This window comes from Arvicola amphibius, chromosome 7 (genome assembly GCF_903992535.2).
Source record: "Arvicola amphibius chromosome 7, mArvAmp1.2, whole genome shotgun sequence".
Taxonomy (NCBI): domain Eukaryota; kingdom Metazoa; phylum Chordata; class Mammalia; order Rodentia; family Cricetidae; genus Arvicola; species Arvicola amphibius.
This window is the reverse complement of record NC_052053.1, coordinates 98107587-98132082: the sequence shown is the minus strand read 5'-3', so window position 1 is coordinate 98132082 and position 24496 is coordinate 98107587. Positions and strand designations below refer to the sequence as shown.

General features: G+C 46.6%; 1 protein-coding gene across 1 annotated transcript; it reads right to left on the bottom strand.

Moving 5' to 3' along the window:
* Positions 1–649: 649 nt before the first annotated feature.
* On the bottom strand, positions 650–4168 carry LOC119819901 (60S ribosomal protein L29-like). The gene is made up of 2 exons (XM_042055405.1): positions 3664–4168; positions 650–840 (listed from the first exon to the last, which is right to left on the bottom strand). The coding sequence occupies exons 1-2, from the start codon at positions 4166–4168 to the stop codon at positions 650–652; spliced, it is 696 nt and encodes a 231-aa protein (XP_041911339.1).
* Between the last annotated feature and the right edge of the window lie 20328 nt (positions 4169–24496).

Genomic DNA, 24496 nt, shown 5'->3' with positions numbered 1-24496 from the left:
AAGTCCTGGGTTCAATCCCCAGTACTGTATGAACCAGAAGAGGGTGAGTGGCTGATATCCTCCACAGAGACAGAAGAAACAGGAAGGCCAGAAACTCAAGGTCATCCTCAGCTGCCTAGCAGATTTGAGAGCCTGTCTCAGAAAACAAGTGATATGAATAAGCACGGCTGTAAAAGAAACTCAGGGAAGCGTGGCCATTGTTCTTACGGATATGTGCATTGCAGCTCTACTGAAATGCCCGGCTTTTTGTTTATTTGGGGGGGTGTGTACGTGTGTATCTGTGCAGGAGGTTCTTTTTCTTCTTCATTTTGGATGGGGCATTTGTTAGCTGTATTGTGTTTACTTATCAATTTGTACATGATTTATTGTCCTTTATTACTGTCAACAGTGACTATAACTTGGCATAAGAATGAATATTGATGCCCGGTGCGAGATATTTTCTCTGACAATGTGTGTTTGCGATGGGAATGGTGCTAAGCAACTTCATAGTCAAATGTTTGGTGCCTTCTGATAAGTACCTCTCACCACCAGGTCACTTCTTTCGCAGGAATAGCATCTTGGTTGGCTTCCAGGCACTCACCCCTAGAGGAAGGTGAACCGTATTCCAGCTCAAGGATACATCCTAATTGGCCCAGTGTAACCATGGCAATTATTCTTCTCTGCTAGAGATTGCTTCAGGAGGTGGCACATGGCCAAGAGGATGTGGAAGATCCAAGTCTGCCAGAGAACTCCTGGGACAGGTTTCCTCCTTGAGGTGACTCATGGGAAAGTTGCAGTACCTTCTCTCCACTGACTTGGCCATGTCTGACCATGACACTTGGGACCATAAGGAAAACTGACCTGTGGACCACACCAGCGTGTGCAGGACAGCAGGATGGCCAAGCAGAGACAGAGCTCAGCTCCCTCCAGAATTGCTGAGAAACTAGAGTTAACTGCCCTGGATCCATCTGATTTCAGGACTTCTTACCACGTGAGCTCATTAGCTTGTTGCTTAGCCCCTATGGATTTTCTGCTGTCTATCAGGAGTGACCTAGTAAGCAATCAGCTTAGCGTTGTCGTTGATGGGGTTTCCATACCTAGGGGCTTTGACCTTAAAAGAGTCAAAAAGCATTTTTAAAACCCAGATTAGAAACTAGAGGTAGCTACTCATTCTTTCAATGACTATTCTTTGAGGATCAAGAGCATATTTTTAAAAAGTTCTGGCCCATTTCCCTTGCTATTCAGCCTCTGAAATCAGAACCTCCTTTGAGATGCTCAACACCAAACTGAATTCAGGCCCTTTGGAGCAGCAAGTGCTCTTGATCATTAAACTGTTTCCCCAGGCCCTAGGATTGGAGTGCATTGAGAAGATATTTAAGCATTTAACCGTGGGCATTAATAGAAATAGATGTTTAGGGAAAGGACAGCTACACCCAAGTGTAGATTTCTCAAGAGAGTGGTGGCTGTCTTAATAATAGTTGTATATATGATTTGGGCGAGTTCTTTACTTTTTATATTAATTATGTGTGTAAGTGTGTGTGTGTGTGTGTGAGTGTGTGGAGAGGGGGCAGATAAGTGGATGTCAGAGGGTAGCTTGCAAGAGTTGAATCTTTCCCACCATGTGGGACCCAGTTTGTTGGTCACAACAGCACTTGCTGGGTTTGGGTGACTTCTGAAGTCCCGCTGTTCAAAGGCTTTCTGAGGAACTGTTTTCTCTCTTTCTGTCAGTAAAATGAGATCATAGGGTAGTTCCTGGGGTGCATTGGGTAGGACTATAGGTGGATCAAGAAAACCACCATGTTTGTGAGGTACAAGTTAGAACTGTAACTCCCCACCATCACCTTCGACAACCCAAAGAGTTCTAGAATATTCCAGGGACCTTGACTCAGGTAAAATCAGGATTCATGGCTTCAATGCTAAAAAAGAATTTCAGAACTAGTCAGTGTATTAAAAGAGTTTGAGATTTTATTCAAATATTTTAATACAAGTGTAACCCTGAGGAGTAGAGAAAGAGTGTATGACCTACAGGAGGGGGCTTCTCCAGGGAGACACAGCTTATCGATTTTATATTAGTCATATATAGGATTTAGGTAGAGTTTGATAGGATTTGGGTGGAGTAGGAAGTCACTATCTTATTTCTGGTGGTTCCTGGGGGGGCACCTGGTACAATTAGAACAGACAGGGCCTACAGGAAGGTGGAGTCTCTACAGTAAGCAGTTTGAAATTTGTGGGCAATGTGTAGGAAAGGGTTGAGACCCTACCTAAGGTCATATGCATTCAGGCCTTAAACTGAGGGTCTCTGCTATTTTAACATACAGTATCTATGTATGAAAGGAATATTAATTAATAATTAATATAGTAGGTTTCAAATGTTGGCTGTGCTTGAATTCTTGCTTCTCAGCTAAGCAATCAGACTCTGGGATGCAGGCTGCTCTCCCTTCTCATGTCCCATAGTTACCCATGAAACCATAAGTCACAAGGTTCTGCAGGGAGATATGATTTTCCTGGAAGCAAAGCTTATAGTCTTATTTGTGAAATTCTGAGAAATCACAGGTTTACATCTGAGAAGAGAGCAAAGCCATAATTAAGGTCATATGTGCTTAGGCCTTCAGCATGATTTATTACTACTTTAATATTCTCCTTTTAAAAGAGAGATTTATTTATTTTTATTTATATGTCTGTTTGTCTGAGTGTATGTATGTGGATTGTGTGCTTGGACCCAGTTACAGGCCAGTAAAGAGTGCTGGATTCCCTGGAACTGGAGTTACAGACAGTTGCTAGCTGCTATGCAGGTGCTGGGAATCCAACCCCGATTCCCTGCAAGAGCAGCCAGTGCTCTCAACCGCAGAGCCAGCTCTTCAGTCCCTGTTCTAACATTCTTTGGAATACTCTATAAAGGAGATACTGACCTTATGTAAGGCGTCCTCAGAATAATATATTAATTGTGCTTAAATTCTCGACTCCTAGCTGGCAACAGATTTCAACCAGACTCTAGGGGAGAGGACTGCCTTTCTGTTCCCCTGGTCCCTTGATTTTTCCCTGTGTTTCCTTGTATTTCATTTCCACTTCGGGTTTTACAGTTGCCGACTCATCATACCTGTAATAAGAAATACCGTATCTCTTTTCAGTGACTCGGAATTGGAAGTTTTAAGTGTCATAGTTTGATTGCCAGCATCTTTGTTTCTTGTGGGATTATAAGCACAGAGTGTCATGTCCTCCACCGTGTCTTGGGCTGGATGATATGTTCTGTGGACTGAACTCTGTTACAGTGCTGTGATGTAGGAGGGTCTTCTGTTCGTGTGTTGCCTTCATTGGTTGATGAATAAAGAAACTGTTGGGCCTGATAGGGCAGAACTTAGGTTGGCGGAGAAGACAGAACTGAATGCTGGGGAAAAGGGCAGAGTGAGAGACACCATGGATCTCCTGCCTTAGACGGTTATTGGTTAGAATCTTGCCGGTAGGCCACAGTCACATGGCAATACACAGAGAGAAGCAAGATGGGCATGCCATACTGAGAAAAGATACCAAGCCATGTGGCAAAGCATAAAAAAGAAATATGGGTTAATTTAAATGTAAAAGTTAGCTAGTAACAAACCTGAGCTATTGGCTAAGTATTTGTAATTAATATTTTTTTTAACAGAACTTGCCTCAAGTTTATTTGTAAAAACAGCACAAGGTCCTGACCACCTGCAGACACTGTGTAGAATCCACACCAGTCCATCTCTTCACACTGGCAGGCTGAGACCTTTCTTATGGGGCCTTCGCAGGCACCTTTGGGAGCCTGAGCTGCAGCTGAGGCCTCTGCGTTGGCTTGAACCTTGGGCTTTGTTTTTTGGAGCCTACGACCCCTGGCCATGTAGCTTCTAATCTGCTTCCCAAGCTTGGGGTGAGCGATGAAAGCGAGACGGGTGAGTTTGCGGCTGGGGCCCTTTGGCACCTTGGGCTTCACCACCTGGGGCTTCACCAGGGCCTTGATGGCCTCCGCACGTGCACTCGCGGCCTTTGCGTTATTTGCCTGCATCTTCTTCAGGCCTTTCTTGTTGTGCTTCTTGGCAAAACGCATGTTCCTCAGGAACTTGGGGTCCACCCCCTTGAGAGATTCGTATCTTTGTGACCGGGGTTTCTTGATGCCATTTCTGTGCCATTTCCGGGACTGGTTGTGTGTGGTGTGGTTCTTGGACTTGGCCATGGCTGGACGGTAACGGGCGACTCCCGAAGTGCCTGCGACCGGAAGAGAGCATTTGTAATTAATATTAAGCCTCTGAGTGGTTATTCCAGAGAGGCTGCCGACACAGGAAAACTCTGCCTACAGTGTACCTCCCCTTCCCAGTGTTGTGCACTGCCCCTTCCCAGTGCTGGGATTGCAGCTGTGCACCCCCTCCCCAATTCTGGAATTACAGCTGTGCACCCCTCCCCGGTGCTTGGATTGCAGCTGTGCACCACCTCTCCCAGTGCTGGGATTACGGCTGTGCACCCCTCCCGAATGCTGGGATTGCAGCTGTGCACCGCTCCCCAGTGCTGGGATTGCAGCTGTGCACCGCTCCCCAGTGCTGGGATTGCAGCTGTGCACCCCTCCCCAGTGCTGGGATTGCAGCTGTGCACCCCTCCCCAGTGCTGGGATTGCAGCTGTGCACCCCTCCCCAGTGCTGGGATTGCAGCTGTGCACCCCGTCCCCGGGGCTGGGATTGCAGTTGGGCCCAGTTTTATGTTTTGTCGAGGACCCAGACTCAGGTCTTCATGCTTGTGCAGCAAGCACTTTACCCACTGAGCTATCTCTGAGCCCTTTGGTTGTTTTTTGAGATAGTCTCATATAGCCCAGACTAGCCTCAAATTTGCTATGTAGCCAGCATAACTTTGGGCTTCTGATCCTTTTCCTCACCTCTCATGTTGAGATTACAAGTGTAGACATCACACTAGTCAACGAAAACTCCTGGAATGAGGGATGGTGGCCTTTTCCAGGCTCATCATATCTGGCATGTTTCATCTATTTTTGTTTGGTTGGTTTTAGACAGGATCTCACCATATAGCCTTGGCTAGCCTGGAACTTGCTACATAGACCAGGCTGGCCTCGAACACACAGAGTTCCACTTGCCTCAGTTTCCAAAGTGCCAGAACAAAAGGCTTGCCTGGCCTATCAGTTACTTCTTTAAGACCCCCTTTCCCTCCTTATGCCCCTTTGCATGTTTGTACACATGTATGTGTATGTATGTATACATACACACACATGCATGGTGAGGCTCCACCCTTTCAGCATTTGGGGAAAATGTGAGTCAGAGATGAGTAACAAGGGCCAGACACAGAAAGCACAGTTACCAAAGCATAGGCGTCTCTGGGAATGAGGAAGGCCGGGTTGGGAATGTCCTCTCTGGTGTGCCCGATGTGCGCATTCTTGATTGGCAGCAGCCCATCAGTGCCAGGAGGTGCCCTTTTCCAGGTGTGGCAACACAGGTTTGGCTTCCCAGCCTCCGGCCAGCTCTATGGAGAGGCTCCTCTGTCTCTCCACTGCTCCTTAACAGGAGCATCATTCCAGAATCCCCTGGATTCTGGTCCAGGTCCTGACACGAATCCTTCCACCAGCTGCTGCTGCTTCCTTACCCCATCTAAAGTAGAGAGAGCCAGGACCAAGATGCATTTTCCCCATCATTGGAAGAAAACACACCAGAAGGGATGCAATTTCTTCAGAGGGGGCTGAGCATGTGGGAGCCAACTGACTCTACTTGGGCCTTGATGACAGAGCACAGTGACCCCCAAAGCTGAGGAGGAGCAGAACCTGAGTGTTAGCCACAGGAGCCAGAGCCCAGGGTTCAAACACAGGACGGGTCTGTTGGTCTCTTTGTCTTTCTGTGATGACTTTGCCCTCTACCATTGCAAACATCTGGGGTGAAGGCACAGACATGAGAAGCCCCGGCATGGCACCCGCAGGGAGGAAGGAAGCTTCTTTTTGAGGTCTCCAGTGTCCATCCTAGGGAGTGAATGGTCCCTGTTCTCAGGTCTTGTCCTTACCACTCGGTTAAATCACTGTAGTAGGTGGAGAGAATGAGCTCCTATAATTACTCAGACAATCTGCCAATACTGCCGGGGGCAGGGTGTTGCAAGGGAAATATGTGCAAAGGACAGACACAGACGGGGTGTGTGTGTGTGTGTGTGTGTGTGTGTGTGTGTGTGTGTGTGTGGTGAGAGCTGCAAGCTGCCATAGCTGCATCACAAGCTGAGTAATTTGGAGCAGCAGCAGGACCACGGCTTTTCTCAACTGCAGCTGCTGCTTCCTGAAGGTTGGGTCAGCCATGGTTGTCATGGCAACAGCCTGAAGGAGAACCATTTCAAGAAAAAGACTGGGGTGAGAGTGTTTTGAAGGGTGTCTGACTACAGATGAGTCCTTCTTTCTCTGGGGGACAAAGGATGACAAGGCTGCTTGGGTCGCCTCAGCCTGGGTAGAGGAGCTGGCAGTGATCCATGGTGAGGCATTTGGCTTTCCTTCCCCAAGGCTGCAGATTCCCCATACCCACTCTGCCTGTGCAGGACTCTCAGGGGTCAACAGAGATGTGTTCCCATGCCTAACTGGTCTCACAGGAGATGAAGAGCATGCTGCCACAGAGCGTATGGGTATGCCAGGCTGGTGGAACAGCCTTCCCTACGAGGTTTCCCTGCCCCTACTGGCTCCTCTGCCAGCAGCTGCCCAAACCCTTTTTCTAATGAGTGAACCTCCTCACCTTCCTTTCCTGATTCAATTAAGGAACAGATGGCCAGGATGTCTGAGTTCTACATCCAGAACAGATTCGAGATGCTGCCTGAGATGATCAAGCCTCACAGGACACTCCAGTCAGGACTTGATCATAATTCTAAATTTTCTTTAGGTCCCCATAAGATTATCAGCACCCCCAACCAGCCAGAAGTAGCCTGGAAAACTACACCCACATTCCCAAAAAATAGACTGTGGATGTTCTTGTTTTCTTAAAAAAAGGGGGGGGGGGGGTGGTGCGGGACAGTTCTATTCTGTCAATTATATTTTAAATAAATTCTGATTGGCCGGTAACCAGACAGGAAGTAGAGGTGGGGCTATGAGAACAGGAGAATTCTGGGAAAAAGGAAGCTCTTTCCCCAGTCCTGCCCAGACTACGGAATAAGCAGGATGTGACCTGCCTCGCTGAAAAAGGTACCGAGCCATGTGGCTAACATAGATAAGAATAATGGGCTATATATGTTATAATAGCTAATTACAAAGCCTGCGCTAATGGGCCAATTGATTTATAACTTATGGAGACCTCTGTGTGTTTTTCTTTGAGGCTTACCGGCTGTGGGAACTGGGCAGGACAGAAACCCCAACAAGCCCAGCCCTCATGTTACACTTGGTCCTGAGCCTCCTGAGTCACATTTATTTCCCCTCTGATTGTCTACAGCTAATTCTGAGTACGCTCAGCTTCTGCCCACCCCTGCCAGGCTAGCCAGCTTCCCATTTAGAGATAAGCAGCTCTCCATGGTACCCTTGCTTCTGTCAGGAGGGTGATTTATCTCTTTCATCTCATGATAGCTCATGATGTACCAAATATTCAGACATACAGTGAGCCAGCTAAAACTTCTGTCCTAAGGTAGATGTCTTAGTTACTATATTGCTGTGATGATGAACCAGTATGATTAAGGCCATTTATAAAAGAAGACATTTACTTTGGAAGTTTATGGTTTCAGAAGGTCAGAGTCCATGGCAAACGGGCCCCTGAGAACTCAACTCTTACTGCACAAGTTGGAGGCAGAAAGAGGGAGGTTGAGTGGTGGGCTGGGGTTTCAAAATCTTAAAACCTTCCTCCAGGGACACACCTCCTCCAACAAGGACTCACCTCCTAATCCTTCCCTAACAGTTCCACCAGCAGGGGGACAAGTATTCAAATGTGTGAACCAAGGCTGGCCATTCTCATTCAAAATACAAAAAAAAAAAAAAATGGGAGTGCTGTGTCAGCCCTGTAAAGGCTGAGTCAGGAGGCTTTCAAGTTCAGTGCCAGCCTGGCTACACAGTTAGACTTTGTTAACACACGCACACGCACACACGCACACATACACATGCACACATGCACACACACGCATGCATGCACACGGGCACACACACATTCACACACATGCATGCATGCGCACACACATTCAACACACATGCATGCATGCGCGCACACACACGCACGCACACACATATGCACACCCCCAAATTCTTTGGCCTTCATCAACCTTGTTCTAATGTGTGTGGGGGGGGGAGTAAATAAGCAATATATGTAAAGTAAAAAGTAATTATGTAATATATTAAAAGACACAGAGAGCTATGGCAAATAGAAAAAGTAGATAATGGGAGTCTGGGAGCCCTGGGAGGGGAGGGTGAGCGGCGGCAATAGGATGTAGGCTAGCAGGGTCCACTTCCTGTCAGTTGGCAGTGTGAACAGCAGAAACTGATAGCCATAGGTATGGCGCCTGGAGCCCAAGGTGCCGAGCCAGGAAGGCAGGTTCTGTTTGGACCTCTGCCTGCACCATCCATGTGGCTCTCAATTCACTAAGTGCCCCCATGACCTCTTTTGTGCTTGCACACGTGAGAGAGGACAGCTGGTTCCCTCTCCTAAGGATGTAAGCCCTGATGGCCATGACTCGCTCCATCTTAGTTACTTCCCCGTAGATTCTGATGTGGGAGAGTCTTCTGTTTGTGTTGATCTCATTTGTTAATAAAGAAACTGCCTTGGCCAGCCCTTAGGTGGGTGGAGTAGACAGAACAGGAAAAGGAAGTGAGGTAGATGGCTCAGACAATTGCCCCGCCTCTCCTCAGGTCAGACATGCTGAATCTTTCCTGGTAAGACACCACTCGTGGTGTTACATAGATTATTAGATATGGGTTAAAGCAAGAGAGGTGAGAATTAGCTAATAAGAGGCTGGAACTAATGGGCCAGGCAGTGTTTAAAATAATACAGTTTTTGTGTAATTATTTCAGGTGTAAAGCTAGCCGGGTGGTGGGACACAGCCCTCCCCCCCCACCGCTCTCACTATACCATCTCACTGGGAGGTAGGGCTTAACATAATCTGAGGGAACAGGAAACGGGCCTTGCCTCTTTCCCCTGCACCCGCCCCAGGAAGAGATGCTCACCAGTTGCTTCTCAATCCCAGACAGACAAGGCCTGGGGGTGGGGTTTCGGGAAAATGAATGCTCCAGGGACCCTCTGGAAAGGTACACAGTCAATTATGACATTCTAGGCTTCTTAGCCTGGTGACTGAGGTGGATTACTGGAACTTCTGAAGGAACTAGCAATGAATGGGAAAAGGCTTGCTTGAGCCCTCACCGGGGACATGTGTCTTACCATCTGTAACCTCCAGGGGGCACCAGGTGTGCTTTCCCCAGCCTTCTCTGGGTTCCCAGCACAGGTTCCCAGCTGTGTTCCCAGGTTATCAATAAAATCTCAGTTCGGGTGGGGTACCTCGTCTTGCTCCAGACTACCCTCAGAATCCCAAAGCACAGTTGGGCAAATTTACCCTTTAGTTGCGAACTGTATAATAATTATGTCACTCACAAACAGGCCACGTGACGGGAACATTTAGAGCCGCCCACCCTTGATGACCAAGGGATTGATTGACTGTAGCGCACAACAAAGGTCCATCTAGAGTAGTCACCAATACACTGACTCATGAGAAGCAGGGAGAAGGAAACATTCTCCTGGGAGGCGACCCACACTACAGAATTTGAAACTACCTCCAATATTTTGATACAATTTGAAATAATAAATATTACAATTATAATAGTTATCTATAGTATTTAATTTTTTTTGACACTCAAACTGCAGGTAGTTAAGCTCGATAGAGCCCTTAATAGAGGGCAGGAATTGAGCTAAAAAAATACTTAAGTCCTAGGATGTAGTTCCATGGAAGAGGCTTGCTTGGTGCTTTACCTGGGTCTGAGCTCGAGTAATCGCCCCACTGCCAACACAAAGGTTGAGAGCACATTAAAGACTATTTGCTAGTAGGTTCCACGGTTGGGGAGGATGGTGCTTCCTGAAGTTCAGAGTTGGTCTTGTGGGCCGTGATCGCAGGTGGTCCAGGGGCTGGAAGTGGGTGAGGCAGCTGTGGGTTGTGGGCTTGCCCTCTCCAAGTCTTCCTAAGGAATACTAACTTGCTGAGTGTTCTTGTGGCAGATGGCTTACAAAGGACAGAAAAACAAAAGGCAAGGGACTGATTAGAAAATGGCTTTGCTGGTCCACATGAGGATCCAGTGACCCCGAGGTCCCCAGAAGGAAGAGACCGGATGAGAACGGTTAGAGGCAGTCAGCCATGCTAGTGTGGCACTCTGTGATGTCATCCGTTTGGTAAGGGAACCTGCTAGTCTCTTTAAAACACTCTGGGATGGATTTAATTCCATCACAGAGAGATGTGTGCTCTGCGCATGGGGTGGGGGAGGAGAAGAGGCTTCCAGGATAAACATTGCGCTGCTATTTCTAGACTAGGGGCTGACCAGCATGGCTCCCTATATCAGTGCGTCTCGGGGTTCAGGGACCACAAAGTGAAGGACCAGACTGGGAGTCACCGCAACCCAAAGTACGGAGACCAACAGCACCTGACCGTCAGGTGTTCAAATGGACTTGCACACACTATCTACAGTGAGCCAGGACCCGTCTCCGCCATCTGTATTGCTCCCTCAGCTGTTGCACGAGTGTTTTATTCTCAATAACATTTTAGTCACCAACAGTCATGGACCCTGTCCCATACAGCATGCCCAGGGGAGGAGGGGCATAGAGCCACTGCGGTGGGGCTCTTTGCTGTTGCTGACACCATTTCAACCCATAAAGTCCTGGTTCCTCACCACCCCTGAGGGAACAGGACCATCGTTTTATCATTCTCACTTGACAGGGGAGGAAACAGAGGTCAGCTTAGCGGCTCCAACATAGCCTCAAAGTGCCACTCAGTCTGAGCCCTGCCCACCGTCATCTCCCACCCGAAGGAGCAGAAAAATATTACAATGAGTTAACCATGTGACTGGAGAAGGAGACATGCCCTAGGCTTGCACGAGGAGTCAGTGTGCATCCTGCTCTTCCTGTAAAGTCCTGGGCCATCTCTCCAAATGAGCAGGTGAGTTCCTTGGACCTTCTGCCCTTCAGTGGATTTAGATATTTTCCTTAGAATCACTTTTCCTTACAGTGGGAAATTTACATAGGTTTATGATTCATCAGAAAGAAAACTAAGCTGCCCGGTTAGTTCCCTCCTAAATCAAGGTGCCCCTACAATGGGCAGCCTGGTCCACGAGGACAGAAAAATCTTCAGTAGTAAGAGCTGCCTTTGCCTGCCTTGGGATGGGGCAGGACGGGACAATGTAGAGTTTCTGGTCGGACCCTGGTATCCCATCCTTATCTCATGCATCCCACAGGAGGGTGACATACCCATGATCCTACTCCCACAAAAGGCGGAACTGGGGCTTGAACTTCCCACCCAAGTCTTCATATCTTCCCTTTAACCCCTTGGAGTCTTGAAACACTGCTGAGCAGAAACGGGAGGATGGCCCTGTGGCTTGTGCTGGCTAAGCAGGCCCTGCACACAGGCTCTGGGTTCCTGTGTTCAGATCAAGGTTCCCTTGCTGGGCAGGCTTTGCACTTAGTTCTTAACCAGGTGTGGCTGCCTGGGTGGTAGGAAAAGTGGCCTGTCACTCAAGCAGCTCCCTCAGCCGGACCACAGATGACCCCTCCGGGTCTCAGGTCACTCACGTGAGATAAAGAACTTAGGAACACCTAAGACCCATGAAAGGTGTTTCATCCCACATCTTTTCTTTACACACCCATCTCCAGCTTCTCTTCCTCCTCCCTTCCTCCACCCGCCATCTCTGCAGTGTGCTGCTAATCTACTGTTTCCGTTGGTTCAGGGGGAACAGAAACCAAATCTTTCCTCCCCGTCAGGAAATCTGCTGAATTATTCATAGGCCCAACTTACTGCAAATTTCAGAATGATTTTTCTTCAAGGTTGTAGCCGTGAGGGTATAGACAAAGGAATAATGACTGCACCTGACATCCACAGAGGTAAGTGACGCTGTCTGACATCACAGTTCAGGGGCCCAGTGGCCCCACAGCTTTGAGACAAGGGCAGCACTGAAAAAAAAGCCAGGCTGATTCACATGGCTTAGCCTTGAGTGGGTGGAACCTTTGACCTCCCCGAACTCCCAAGTCTGTGGATGAGCAGTTTTAACACATGGGAAGACAACTGGGCCTCATCAAACCACGATACCCATGGGGACTTGTATCCCAAGGCCCAACCATTCAGAAGAGCCACAGGGAACCAGAGCCATCTCCCTGAAGAGGAGATGGTTGCTAGCAGACAATTAGAAGCCAAGGCCACAGGAGGGAGAAAATGTCTGTGAAATGGCAAGAGACAGCCTGAACAACAGACTTGGGGAAAGATGCACTAGGTACTAAGAACTGTGGTAAGTACCTTGACTCTTGGTTGCTCGGTTATACACACACTTTCTCCTCCTCGCTTGTAACCCGGAGTAGCCTATGACAAGATTCCAGCCAGTAGGATGTAAGCAAAGGTGATTGGTCAGACTTCTACAAGAAGACGTGGTTGGTCCTGCAACATCATCTTTTCTCCTGGGAAGTGCAGGTAGTGTGTTGGTGAGCTAAAAGATACCCTGGAAGACAGCAAAGGAAGCTAGGCCTTGAACAGCCAGGGTTTCTTACCCAGCCTGGACCACCTGCTACTGTAGACTCAAGCAAGAGGAGACACACCTCTTCCTCGCTCTTCCCTCAGGCCTTGGCCTGTGTGATGATCCCCTGGGAAGCCATCTAGTATCCTCCCCTCCTTGACCAGGGCTTCCTGTGTGTGTTCACCCTGTCCTGGATGCAGTCCTCATAATATCCCACATCGTTTCTTAGTTATGTTTTCTTTGACTATGAAGAGACACAGTGACCATGACAACTCTTATAAAGAAAAACATTTAATTGGGGCTCGCTTACAGGTCGGAGGTTTAGACCATTGTTATTATGGCAGGACATGGTGGCACACAGGTCGACATGGAGAAGTAACCAAGAGTTTTACGTCCAGATCCATAGGCAGCACGAACAGAGGGAGACCCTGAACCTGGCTTGAGCATCTGAGATCTCAAAGCCCAACCCCAGCCAACAAGACCACACCCACTCCAAAGGCCACACCTCCAATAATGCTACTCCCTGTGAGTCTGTGGGGGCTGTTTTCATTCAAACCACTACAGACTTCACCACCAGTCTGCAAATCCCACAAGGCCGGAGCACCTCGAGTCGGGGACTGGGATCCTATCTGCCTTCATTTTCTCAGGATCAAGGACTCAATAGGCGCTTAATAGTTGCAGAATAAACCAGCGGAAGTGCCACAGGCTTTACAAACTGCCTTCGTTCTTTCCTAAAGGGACCAGCACTTTTACAAGCTCATCACAGACAAACATGAAAGAGCATTTCCCATCCTCCTCTTCCTTCTTCCCAAGGCATTTGGACCTTTCTCCCTTGTATGATAGCTCACAAAAGAGCCTAGAAATGGAGAGCCCTGGGTTAGGGGTATAGTTCAGTTGGTAGAGTGCTTGCTTAGCACATACAAAGCCCTTGGTCCAATGCCAGCTCTGAGTAAAACAGGCACGGGTGGTACATGCCTCTATTCCCTGCCTTTGGAAGGTAGAGGCAGGAGGATTAGAAGTTCAAGGTCACTTTTTACTACACTTTTTTTTTTGAGGCCAACCTGGGCTCAAAATAAAAATGTTTGTTCATTCCACAGCAATGGGAAGTCAGGTAGGGGTCTGTGAAATGTAGCAGAAAATTTCCTCCCTCTCTAGATTTGAAACCTAGGCAAAATGAGAGTCCTTTGGTAGAAGGGAAGGAAGAATGTGTATGTCAGACTTAGCTGGAAGAAGCTGTGAATTCTATAATTTGCTTTCCACTGAAGCTGTGGGGTCTGTTCAAACGTATGGGTGTCTGTGTTAGGTTTCCTTGGTCACTGCAGCAGGTGCCGTCTATCCTCCAAGACCCAAGGTCTTAGCAGTAACATCTCAGAGTCAGGCTCTGGTCTCCTGCCAGCCTTTCATTGAAGACACTTTCCAAGGCATTGGCCTTGGCAGCAGCCAATGGCTGTGCTTTTAATTACAGCTTCCTTATCTTCGCCAGACCCTCCTTTGGCATTCTCCACACACAGCAAATCTCATTGTGGCTGCTAGGGTCAAAAGAGCAGTCTACACTGTCCAGCAGCCTCTGCTGCGGAGATTCAAAGCACAGCACGGTCCACACCCTAGACTGACCTCCAGATGAGGCTACTATTTCACTGTGTGGGAGGTTAGGTACCATGGTAGCCCCCTGTAGTAGTGGGGGATTATGCCCTGCCGTAGTGGGGTGATTATGCAGGTTTAGCTGTCTATTTGCACCAGAACCCACACATTTCTGGGCCCTGTTCTCTACCACCCTGTCCTTGATGGTCACTTCAGGTTTTCTCCCTGGTGGAATCCAGGATGAGGATAGGAAGTCTCTCACAGGCGAGTGTCTTAGTCAATGTTCTGAGGCCACAATGAAACACCTAAGGCTGCGTAATTAATGTAGGAAAGAAGTTTACTTAGCTCATGTTTCTGGAGGTTGGGAAGTCCGAGAACATGGTGAGAGCCCCGTGTTGCTTTAAATCCTGGCAGGAGTGGAAGGGTGAGCAGGCAAGCCTGCTTGATAACAACCCACTCTGAGGTAACCAATCAAGCCCTGAGAGAGAGAACTCATTCCTGACGTCCATACACTATTAGGACACCAGCGCCTCTCAATAATGCCACCTTGGAAGTGAATATTTCAGTGGAATTTCTCATGAATTCGAGGGAACATAATATAGTTTGGACCCAGAACAATGGTTCTCTCTAAATTCAAGACCAGCATGCTGCATAGTGAGTTCCAGGCCACCCTGGGGTGTATCGTGAGACCCTCTCTCAACAAAACAGAGTCATGATGAGATTGACAAAGGCTAGAATTGAGCACATCCTACAAGCCACGCAATATGTTGCTCTCCCTGTGTGCTTTTATTCATCTAGGTCTTGCAGTAATCTGGGTATTATTTATAGCATTATTGTTCCCATTTTACAGATAAGGAAGTTAAGGCTAAGATAAATCATATAATTTTCCCAAGTTAACTTTAAGGCCAGGGGTGTTTGACTCCTCAATTTTAACCACTGCACAGTTCTGTAAGAGGAGAGACTCCCACAGCACTGGGAAGAAACTCGAGAAAGGCTACACCCACATTTAATGGTTCCAAAAGAGCACTCCCCTACCCTTATGTATAAGAAAGGGTCTAGACGGGAATGAAACAAAGAGGAACATAATGAGGACCACAGAAATGGGGGAGTCCTAGACCTGTCTGGAAATTCCAGGAAAGTGGGAACAGCTCAAGGCTTCCTGAGTTTAGCTTAACTTGTAGCAAATGCTGTGATTTCAGATTCTACCACAGACATTGCCATGGCTGCTCTTGGTGGTCACTTTGACCACAACTGGAATCAACTGAATCTCAAGCAACTAGACACACCTGTGAAGGATTTCTGTGTGTAGTCCTAGCTGTCCTGGAACCCACTCTGTATACCAGGCTAGCCAGAACTAACTCACAAAGACCCACCTGCCTCTGCCTCCCAAGAGCTGGCATTAAAGATGTGCACCACCACAGCCAGCTGAGTTGTTTTTTTGATTGGGTCATTTGAGATTGGAAGCTCCACCCCACATCTACTTAAATGTGAGTGAAGATGGAGAGGCACAGAGAGCAGCCAGAAAGAGCAGCTGATACCCTGCATGAGATCTGGACCTCTGCCCTTGCTGCATGGCTTAGGCATGAAGAAGCCACATCACACAGTGATGTTTTTGAAGCAGAACAGGTCTGCCTTGTGTGTCTACCTCTTTTTCCAACTTGCAGACATAGCTCAACCTGGCTCCTTTGGCATTCCAGCTAGTTCATAAATTTTCTTGGTGGCCCCCACCACCACCCCGCATCTTAACAACTAGCTGTCTTCTCTGTAGATGCTGGGTGTCACACAGTCATCTCTGCTGGGATGACATCCTGTCCTAAGGATTCATGCTGTTATTAAAGAGTAGAGAGAGAGTGAGAGGAGGGGCTGCGGCCACTGTGAGATCAGCTCCAGCAGGGTGTGCAGAGGATGGGGGGGGGGCAATATCTGAGACACACCATCTGGACAGCACTTTGGATTTATAAAAAATTTATTCAGGGTTATGGGTAAGGCTTGCTTAGCATGTGTGAAGCCCTTGTTTATACATACGCGCACTCTCTCTCTCTCTCTCTCTCACACACACACACACACACACACACACGCACACCCTCTAATCTCAAGCCACTGGCAGTCTATTAGAAACCTCTCCTTTGCTAATCCCTCATCATTTCTCTCCTCTTTTATTTCTTCTTTCTATAAAATATTTATTTGTTTTTTTTTTGTTTTTATATGAATGCCTGCAAGTATGTGTGTGCTCCACATGCATGCCCGGTACCCAGAGAAACAAGAAGAAGGAATTAGCTCCTCTAGAACTGAAGTTACAGGTAGTTATGAACTGCCTGATGTGGATGCTAGGAACTGAATCCCTTCAAATCCAGAAGGGATTCAGTTCCCCTGGAGGAGAAGTAATTGCTCTTAGCTGCTGGTCCTTCTCTCCAGTCTATTTCTCTCCTTCTTTCAACTGCAAAATAGCTTTACAGAAGAAAGGAAGTGCCAGTAGCCTTGAACACTTTGTTTTCTGATTTCTCACTGATGGACATCTGGAGACATGCACCCACTTGAGCTTTTCTCAAGTGCTCAGTGTCCACTTCACTGGATTTAGGATTCATCGCTGTTATCCTCCAGACTGCCTTGCTGTCAGCACAGAATTTCAGCGTTCCCAGATGTTCTTGGCCTCTGTCTATTATCTGCCCCCAGGGCCTCTCTTGGCCAGCTCTGAGCTGGCAGCTTGCTCATGCCGAGTTGCCATGGAGAAGGTTTAGAAACATGGCAGGCATGTTTCTGCCACCTGGAAACAAGTGGGTTTGTAGAAAAACCACCATGGAGAGTGAGAAAAAGCTCTTGGAGGGCAGCGCTGACGCCAAGGAAGCTGGATGCGGTGCAGGGATGTGAGCCTGCCCTGCTGTGTGCTACTTGGCATTCTGGGCAGGCAGCCTCCTGCTGATTAACCTTAGTTCCTACAGAACTCCTGGGAACTTGTGTCAGACAGAAGGGCACAGGCGGCAGAAAAGTTTGCCAATTCTGAGGAAATGGGTTTCTATGGGAACAAACCAAGTGGGATCTAGACAAGCCTGCAAAAATGTGTACACCATACAAACAGAATCCTCACCTAAGCATTCCGCAAGGCTGTCTGTGCTAGCTTCTCATGGGACCTAGATGTCCCAACAATATGACACCCCATGTGCTATTGCACACTGAATCACTGCATGGGCTTCAGATACCCCAGCTTAAGCACCTGCCACCTCTCTGTTGCTTTGCAAGTCAGGAGCAGTTGAACCTCATTGGAAGTTCTGGGGACAGTTGACACCTTTAGTTGACGTTATTATACAATAACGTTAAATAAAATTAGCAGTAGATTTTTCTTTTGTTCTGTGAGTGTAATCTATTGCCTTCTAAGTCATCCTAAATTCTGGTACTGTGCACACATGCCAAGCTGATGTACACATTGGAAATTATGACCCCAAAGTTACAGAACTGACTGCCTTTCTCTGGAAAAGGTTTGCATACTTTTTTTCTGCTACTTGAGCTAGACACGATGCCCATCTCGATTCCCACATAGAGAAGAGGCATCTCAAAGGTGACTTCTAACAGATTCCAAAGACTTGCCAACAGGTTTGATTATAAGTGCAAGAAATACATTTTCAGCCGGGCGATGGTGACGCGTGCCTTTAATCCCAGCACTCGGGAGGCAGAGGCAGGCGGATCTCTGTGAGTTCGAGACCAGCCTGGTCTACAAGAGCTAGTTCCAGGACAGGCTCTAAAGCTGCAGAGAAACCCTGTCTCGAAAAACCAAAAAAAAAAAAAAAAAAAAAAAAAAGAATTACATTTTCATTACTCTTACATTTGTGTGTGTATGTGTGTGTGTGTGTGTGCATGTGGAAATCAGATAACCTTAGATGTTATTCTTTGGGAACTGTTTATCTGTTTTTGAGATAGGGCTCTCATTAGCTTGGGGCTTGTTACTTGGTGAGGCTGGCTGGCCAGCGTGCATCCAGGAACTTCCTGTCCATCCCCCTGTGCTGGGACTGCAAGTACATAAGACCACGCCTGGCTTTCCCACAGGAACTCTGGGCATTACATTCAGATCCTCAGGCTTTCACAACAAGTGCTTTATAGACTGAGCCGTATTCCTCTATCCTCTCCACCCCCTTTTTTTTTGAGATAGGATCTTGCTATGTAAGCCAGGATGGCCTGGATTTTACTATGTAGCCCTGCCTGGTCCCGAACTTAAAATCACCCTGCCCCAGCCTCCCAAGTGGTGAAGTTACAGCCGTGCACCTACCACAACTAGTTCACACCCTCTTTTTTTTTAATGTTATTTTATGCTTATGGGTGTTTTGCTTGCATGTGCACCAACTGTGTGTAGTGCCTTCAGAGACCAGAGGGCATCAGGACCCCTGTGCCTGGGGTTACAGAGTGTTGTGAGCTGCCCTATGGGTTCTAAGGATAGAACGCAGGTCCTCTGGAAGAGCAGCCAGTGCTTTTAACCTCTGAGTCATTCATTACTCGGCCCCCTTTTATTTTTTCCTTCCTCCCTGCCCCCTTCTTTCTTTCTTACCTTCCTTCCTTCCTTGAAGGTTCTCCCTGCGTTTTCACCTGTCTTGGACACAAGGCTGACTTTCCTTGTTTTAATAGTGTTCCATAGCCAGCTCTCATCTTGCTGGAGAAGTTTTGCTCACTTCCTTCTTTCTCTCCCTTTACCTGTGGTAACAAAGTCTGAAACCCAGAACTTTTGGTTATGTCTACATTAAGTAGTTGAAAGCTGCTTCATTTCCAATATCTACCCCTTCTATTGTGACTCTTAGGCAAGAAGCAGGTAGGGCTTCTCTGGCTAAAGCCACAGGCATTTCAGGTAAGATGCAATCCAGTTCAGTGGAGTCCCTATATCAGGCAGGCTTTCCCACCCAGACCTCTGACTTCACTACTGGAAATACATGCTTGCCTTGTTTGTGTCTAAAGGATGCTGTGGAATAATCCTTTTGTACACAGTGAAGCCGTTTCGCTCTCCATTTAATAAAGAGCCAACTGGCCAATAGCTGGGCAGAAAGCTGCTAGGTGGGAGAGCCAGACTGAGAAAATACTGGGAAGAGGTGGGGCAGAGTCACCAGCCAGACTCAGAGGAAGCAGGAGATGAATACGCCATGTGGTAGAGCATAAATAAGAAATATGAGTTAATTTAAGTTGTAAGAGCTAATTAGTAATAAGTCTAAGTTATTGGCTGAGCATTTATAATTAATAATGAGACTCTGCATAGTTATTTGGGAGCCAGCGGTCCCAAAGAGAAACCCTACCAACAGAAGGAGTTGCCATGGCATTCATTTCTGAATTCTGTGTAAGGAAGCATTACACCCTCATAAAACAAAGAGTTTAAATGAATATATCAGGATATGCAGAGATATAGATGGGAATTTCATTCAAGGCCAGGTTATAGCAGCAGCTATTCAACCTCGGAGAAACATAAGAGGATTGGGAGAGAGGGCTGGAGGCTGTAATTGTTTTAATTGCGGAACTCCTGGTCATTTTCGAAAGGAATGCTCACAGCTGATGGTGAAGGGAAGGAGGAAACCAGGCTTGTGCCCTAAATGCAGAAGGGGAGCACATTGGGCTAAGGATTGTTTTTCTAGAACGGATATAGATGGGAAACCTCTACCACGTACCATTAATCAACAGCAGGGAAACTGGCAGAGGGCCCTGCTCCAGGGCCCCAAAACCTCAGTGTATGGAGCAATGACTGCGGGACCGCAGGAACGGTACCCCAGCAGAGGCCATGTCCAATTCCTTCCGCAGAGAAATCCTTTTGCATTGCAGACCTTGTCAGAGCCACACCAGGGAGCTAAGGATTTGACCTCTGTGCCTCTGCTAGAGCAGTCTGAACTCCACAAACAGGAGTGCAAGCACTCCCTACAGGAGTATATGGGCCCTTATATATGGTACCACTCTCCTGCCATCAGGAACTCCTGAAGGTCTCGTGCTCAGAGCAGCTGTAGGCACTCGGATCAGGGGATTACAAGAAATTCAGGATCTGGGGTCTCACTGCTCCCAACATCAGCTACTTGTGACTGGGATACTGATGGTGCCCAGAAATAAATAAAATGGGCTACTGGTAAGCTTCAAAATATTGAGAGCAAAAGGTGGGATTATTTTATTAAAGTACTCTAACTACTTTGAAAAAAATAATTGTTTTATACATAAGACAAAGTCTTTCAGAAAACCTAGAGATACTTGGAATCTGAGACCCTTGCAGTCTCACCATACATCACAATGCATGGAGTGTCCAGAGCAGGAACTATCAGCACAAGAACATCTATCTGGCTGAGGCTCGTCATAGCATCCAAATGGGTAGATGGATGAATGGGTGGTTCCAGCTTCCCTCTGAACTTGAAGATCTCTTTGAAAAGCCTAGAAAGGGGAAGCCAACTCCAGAGGACACAAATCCGACAGCAAGGGAAGAGTCACTAAGGAACTCTAAAGTAGAAGGATGTTATGATTTAAATGTGACATGTCCCTCATGTGCTGAAAATTGGGTGCCAGGTGGTACTGCTATTGTCGACGGCTGCAGAAACTTCGAAGCTTGAGGAAGTGGATGGGCTAATGGAGGCTTGGTGTAGTGATTGGAGCTGCGGGCTGCGTTCCTGCCGCCCAGCTCCTGGCCTCCCGGCTAGCTTATGCCCCAAAATAACAACACACAAATTGTATTCTTTTAAACACTGCCTGGCCCATTATTTCCAGCCTCTTACTCACATCTTGACTAAAGCATATCGAATAATCTGTGTAGCACCACAAAGTGGTGCCTTACCAGGTAGATTCTAGCGTACGTCCATCTTGGGCTGGAGCTTCATCGCATCTGGCTTCTCTCTGAGGAGAGGCACAGCGGTCTGCCTAACTTAAGAGAGGCATGGCATCTTACTGATCCTTCTACCTCACTTCCTCTTCCTGTTCTGTCTACTCCACCCACCTAAGGGGCGGTCTATCAAATGGGCCAGGCAGTTTCTTTATTAGCCAATGAAATCAACTCAAACAGAAGACTCTCCCACATCATTTCCCCTTTTTCTGTTTAAACAATAAAAGAAAGGCTTTAACTTTAACATAGTAAAATTACATATAACAAAATAGTTATCAAGTAAGAATTAGTTACAATACTTATATCCATTTTATCTTTATCATAACAAAGGAAAACTTTAACTATCTATCCATTCTTCAACTCCATCAAAGACTCCAGAAGGATATAATATTACCTAAGTAAATAAGAAGTAAGCAACTTACAAAACTCTAGAAATGACAGAGACATCTCGCTGCCTGGACAGTCACCCAAAGTTCCTCTGTATCATTGGGGCATCCATCTTCGGCCTTCAGGCCCATAGTTTCCAGCAGACATTTCCATAAAGCAAGAAATTTCAAAGACAGTTCAGTCACTTTCTGCTGTGTCCTGCAGAATGTCTTGCAGACTCTTTCATGAATCAGGAATCCCGAAAGATCATCTCACTTTTAGGCAAGTTCAGCAGTCCTCTCTCTGAGGGTTCTCTATGTCCAGTTTATGCAATAGTCCAGGCAAGAGCAGTTTCTTGCCCAAATGGCTATCAAACTCAATAAGGATCCTCTTCGATGCCCATCATCTTCTTGAAGTAGATTGGTGCTGCCAGGAGCAGACATGTCTCATTGTCATGAACAGTCCTAAGTTATTAAAACATCTAAAATGCGATATTCTGTAGTCTTTGAAAGATATGAAGAATGCCTATGTAACTTAAAATATCTCTATATAGCTCAAAAATCTAACTAACATAACTACAGGTTTTAATATTATTGATAACTATCCATTAACAACCTATATACATTACATTTTTAAATGAACTACACAATCACAATACATTAATCAGTATCAGAAATACACATACATATAACAAAATTTACCTTAAATTTAAATCACTAAAGCAAAATCCATATCAATGCAAATTATTCATCTCCATATAATATCCCCCTTTAAATGTAAAAAAAAAAAAAAACATTTATAAACAATATTTGGGAACATGGGCACAGTTATTTCTCTCCAAACTGCTTCCTGCTGAATGGGGGCGCTGTTAATCAGATCTTCATGGTGTAACGTGTGTGCCAGTTTTATCTCAGTCATTAGTTGGGTGAAGTAATTTTCTGAAGATGTTCACAGCAACCTTTCAGGAGGGCGTGGTCTATCATACCATATTGGGATAGAAGCAATCCATAGGGTCTCATTTTCTGTAAAAAGAAAAGAAAAATCTCTTTTCCAAAGTATCATATCCTTAGATCCAAATTCTGAAGTCAAGGTATTTTCAAGATATCTTTCTTGGATTAGTACAGCATCATTTGTAATCAAATATCTTTTAGCAGCTGTTGCTCCTTCCTCAGCATTCAAACAATTCAAAAAGAGCATAATAGCATACAGTATCAAGATTCTCTGTGTATTTTCCATCTTTGTGCGGCTTTATTTTAACCTCTATTTTGTTTATTTTTACTTTTATTTTTTGAGACAGGTTCTCTGTATATCTTTGTCCTGGAATAACTCTGTAGAAGAGGCTGTCCTTGAACTCTCAGAAATCCATCTGTCTCTGCCTCCCCAGTGCTGGGATTAAAGGTGTGTGCTACAACACCTTGAACTCACAGAGATCTTTCCCTCTCTGCCTCCCAGGCATTCGGATTAAAGGTGTGTCCTGCCACACCTTGAAGTCACAGAGGTCAATCTACCTCTGCCTCCCAAGTGTTGGGATTAAAGGTGTATACCACCACAACAAACTACTTCCTTTTTCTTTCTTTCTTTCTCTTTTTTTTAACTGTAAGAACTTTAACTTTTAGCCTGCATTATTTTTAACTCACTGCAAACCATTTAGAGGTTTTCTTTGTCTTTGAATCTCTCTTTACTGTATATCTCTCTTTTTCTGACCACACGAGTCTTTACTTTACCAAACAATATCAGTAGGACTAAAGCCGTGACTTTGGCGGCTAGATCCAGCCCATTCCCTAGCTTTCCAGCCTCATGGCAGAGGTACCTCAACTCTTTGGCGGTTCAAGGTCCCTGCCAGAAAGCAAGCTGCAACAGTGTTAAACAACACTCAAAAACTCCATAGTCAGGACCGCCTGCTTGAAAGAACCAGAGTTTGCCCTGGCAGGATGGCTCAGAAAGCCGGCATTTTAAAACGACACAGCTTTTTTCCTGCTACGGCTGAAAACCGAAAAGCATGCAGTTAATTTTCATCAACAACATTTAAGTGTTTCGTAGCCGAACCTCTTAAAGGAGCTGCAATGTTTTGCAGCTGAAGCTGAGTCAGGAAGCCTCTCTTAGATGAGAGTGCTTGCTTGCCAGACCCGAAAAATAGAGCTTTACTCTATTCTTTCCCAAGCTTTCTCAAGCTTTCTGTGGATTCGGTTATCCACGTGGGCGCCATTCTGTAGTGATGAGCTGTGGGCTGCTTTCCTGCAGCCTTGCTCCTGATCGCCGCACTAGCTTGTGCCCCGAAATAATTACACGGAAACTGTATTCTTTTAAACACTGCCTGGCCCATTATTTCCAGCCTCTTACTCACATCTTGACTAAAGCATATCGAATAATCTGTGTAGCACCACAAAGTGGTGCCTTACCAGGTAGATTCTAGCGTACGTCCATCTTGGGCTGGAGCTTCATCGCATCTGGCTTCTCTCTGAGGAGAGGCACAGCGGTCTGCCTAACTTAAGAGAGGCATGGCATCTTACTGATCCTTCTACCTCACTTCCTCTTCCTGTTCTGTCTACTCCACCCACCTAAGGGGCGGTCTATCAAATGGGCCAGGCAGTTTCTTTATTAGCCAATGAAATCAACTCAAACAGAAGACTCTCCCACATCAGCTTGGCTTTGAAGGTTACATCTACCCCTGGTCCCTGCCTGGTTTTCTCCTTCCTGTTCATCCACATGCTCCTGTAACCATAGTATTTTGACTCGGTCCCAGAATCAGCAGAGCAGGGACAATAGGCAGAAATCTATGAAACTATGCACTGAGGTGAATCTTTTCTCCATTAAATCGTGGCATGTAATCTGTCATAGTGACGTAAAAATAAATACAAGGAGGTAGGAAGACACTGCCAATGGGAGTTTACCACAGTGGCAAACTGAACTTGAGTTGGGCTTGTCTTCTGCAATGAGGATGGTCAGACTTGAATATGTAATATGAACCACCTGGGGGCCCTGCCCCACCCCCCCAAAAAAACCAAAATAAAACAAAAAAAAAACAGCCTCTGATGCAAAGGGTCTGGATGGCGCTCAAATGATTTGTCTAACAGACTCCCAGGTGGTATCAATGCTGTGGTCAGTGGATGTCT

Coding starts and splice junctions, on each gene's coding strand:
- LOC119819901 (XM_042055405.1), bottom strand. CDS start 4,168: ATGGCCAAGTCCAAGAACCACACCACACACAACCAGTCCCGGAAATGG. Junction 841..3,663: donor CTACACAGTGTCTGCAGGTG/GTCAGGACCTTG, acceptor TGTGGTCCACAG/GTCAGTTTTCCTTATGGTCC.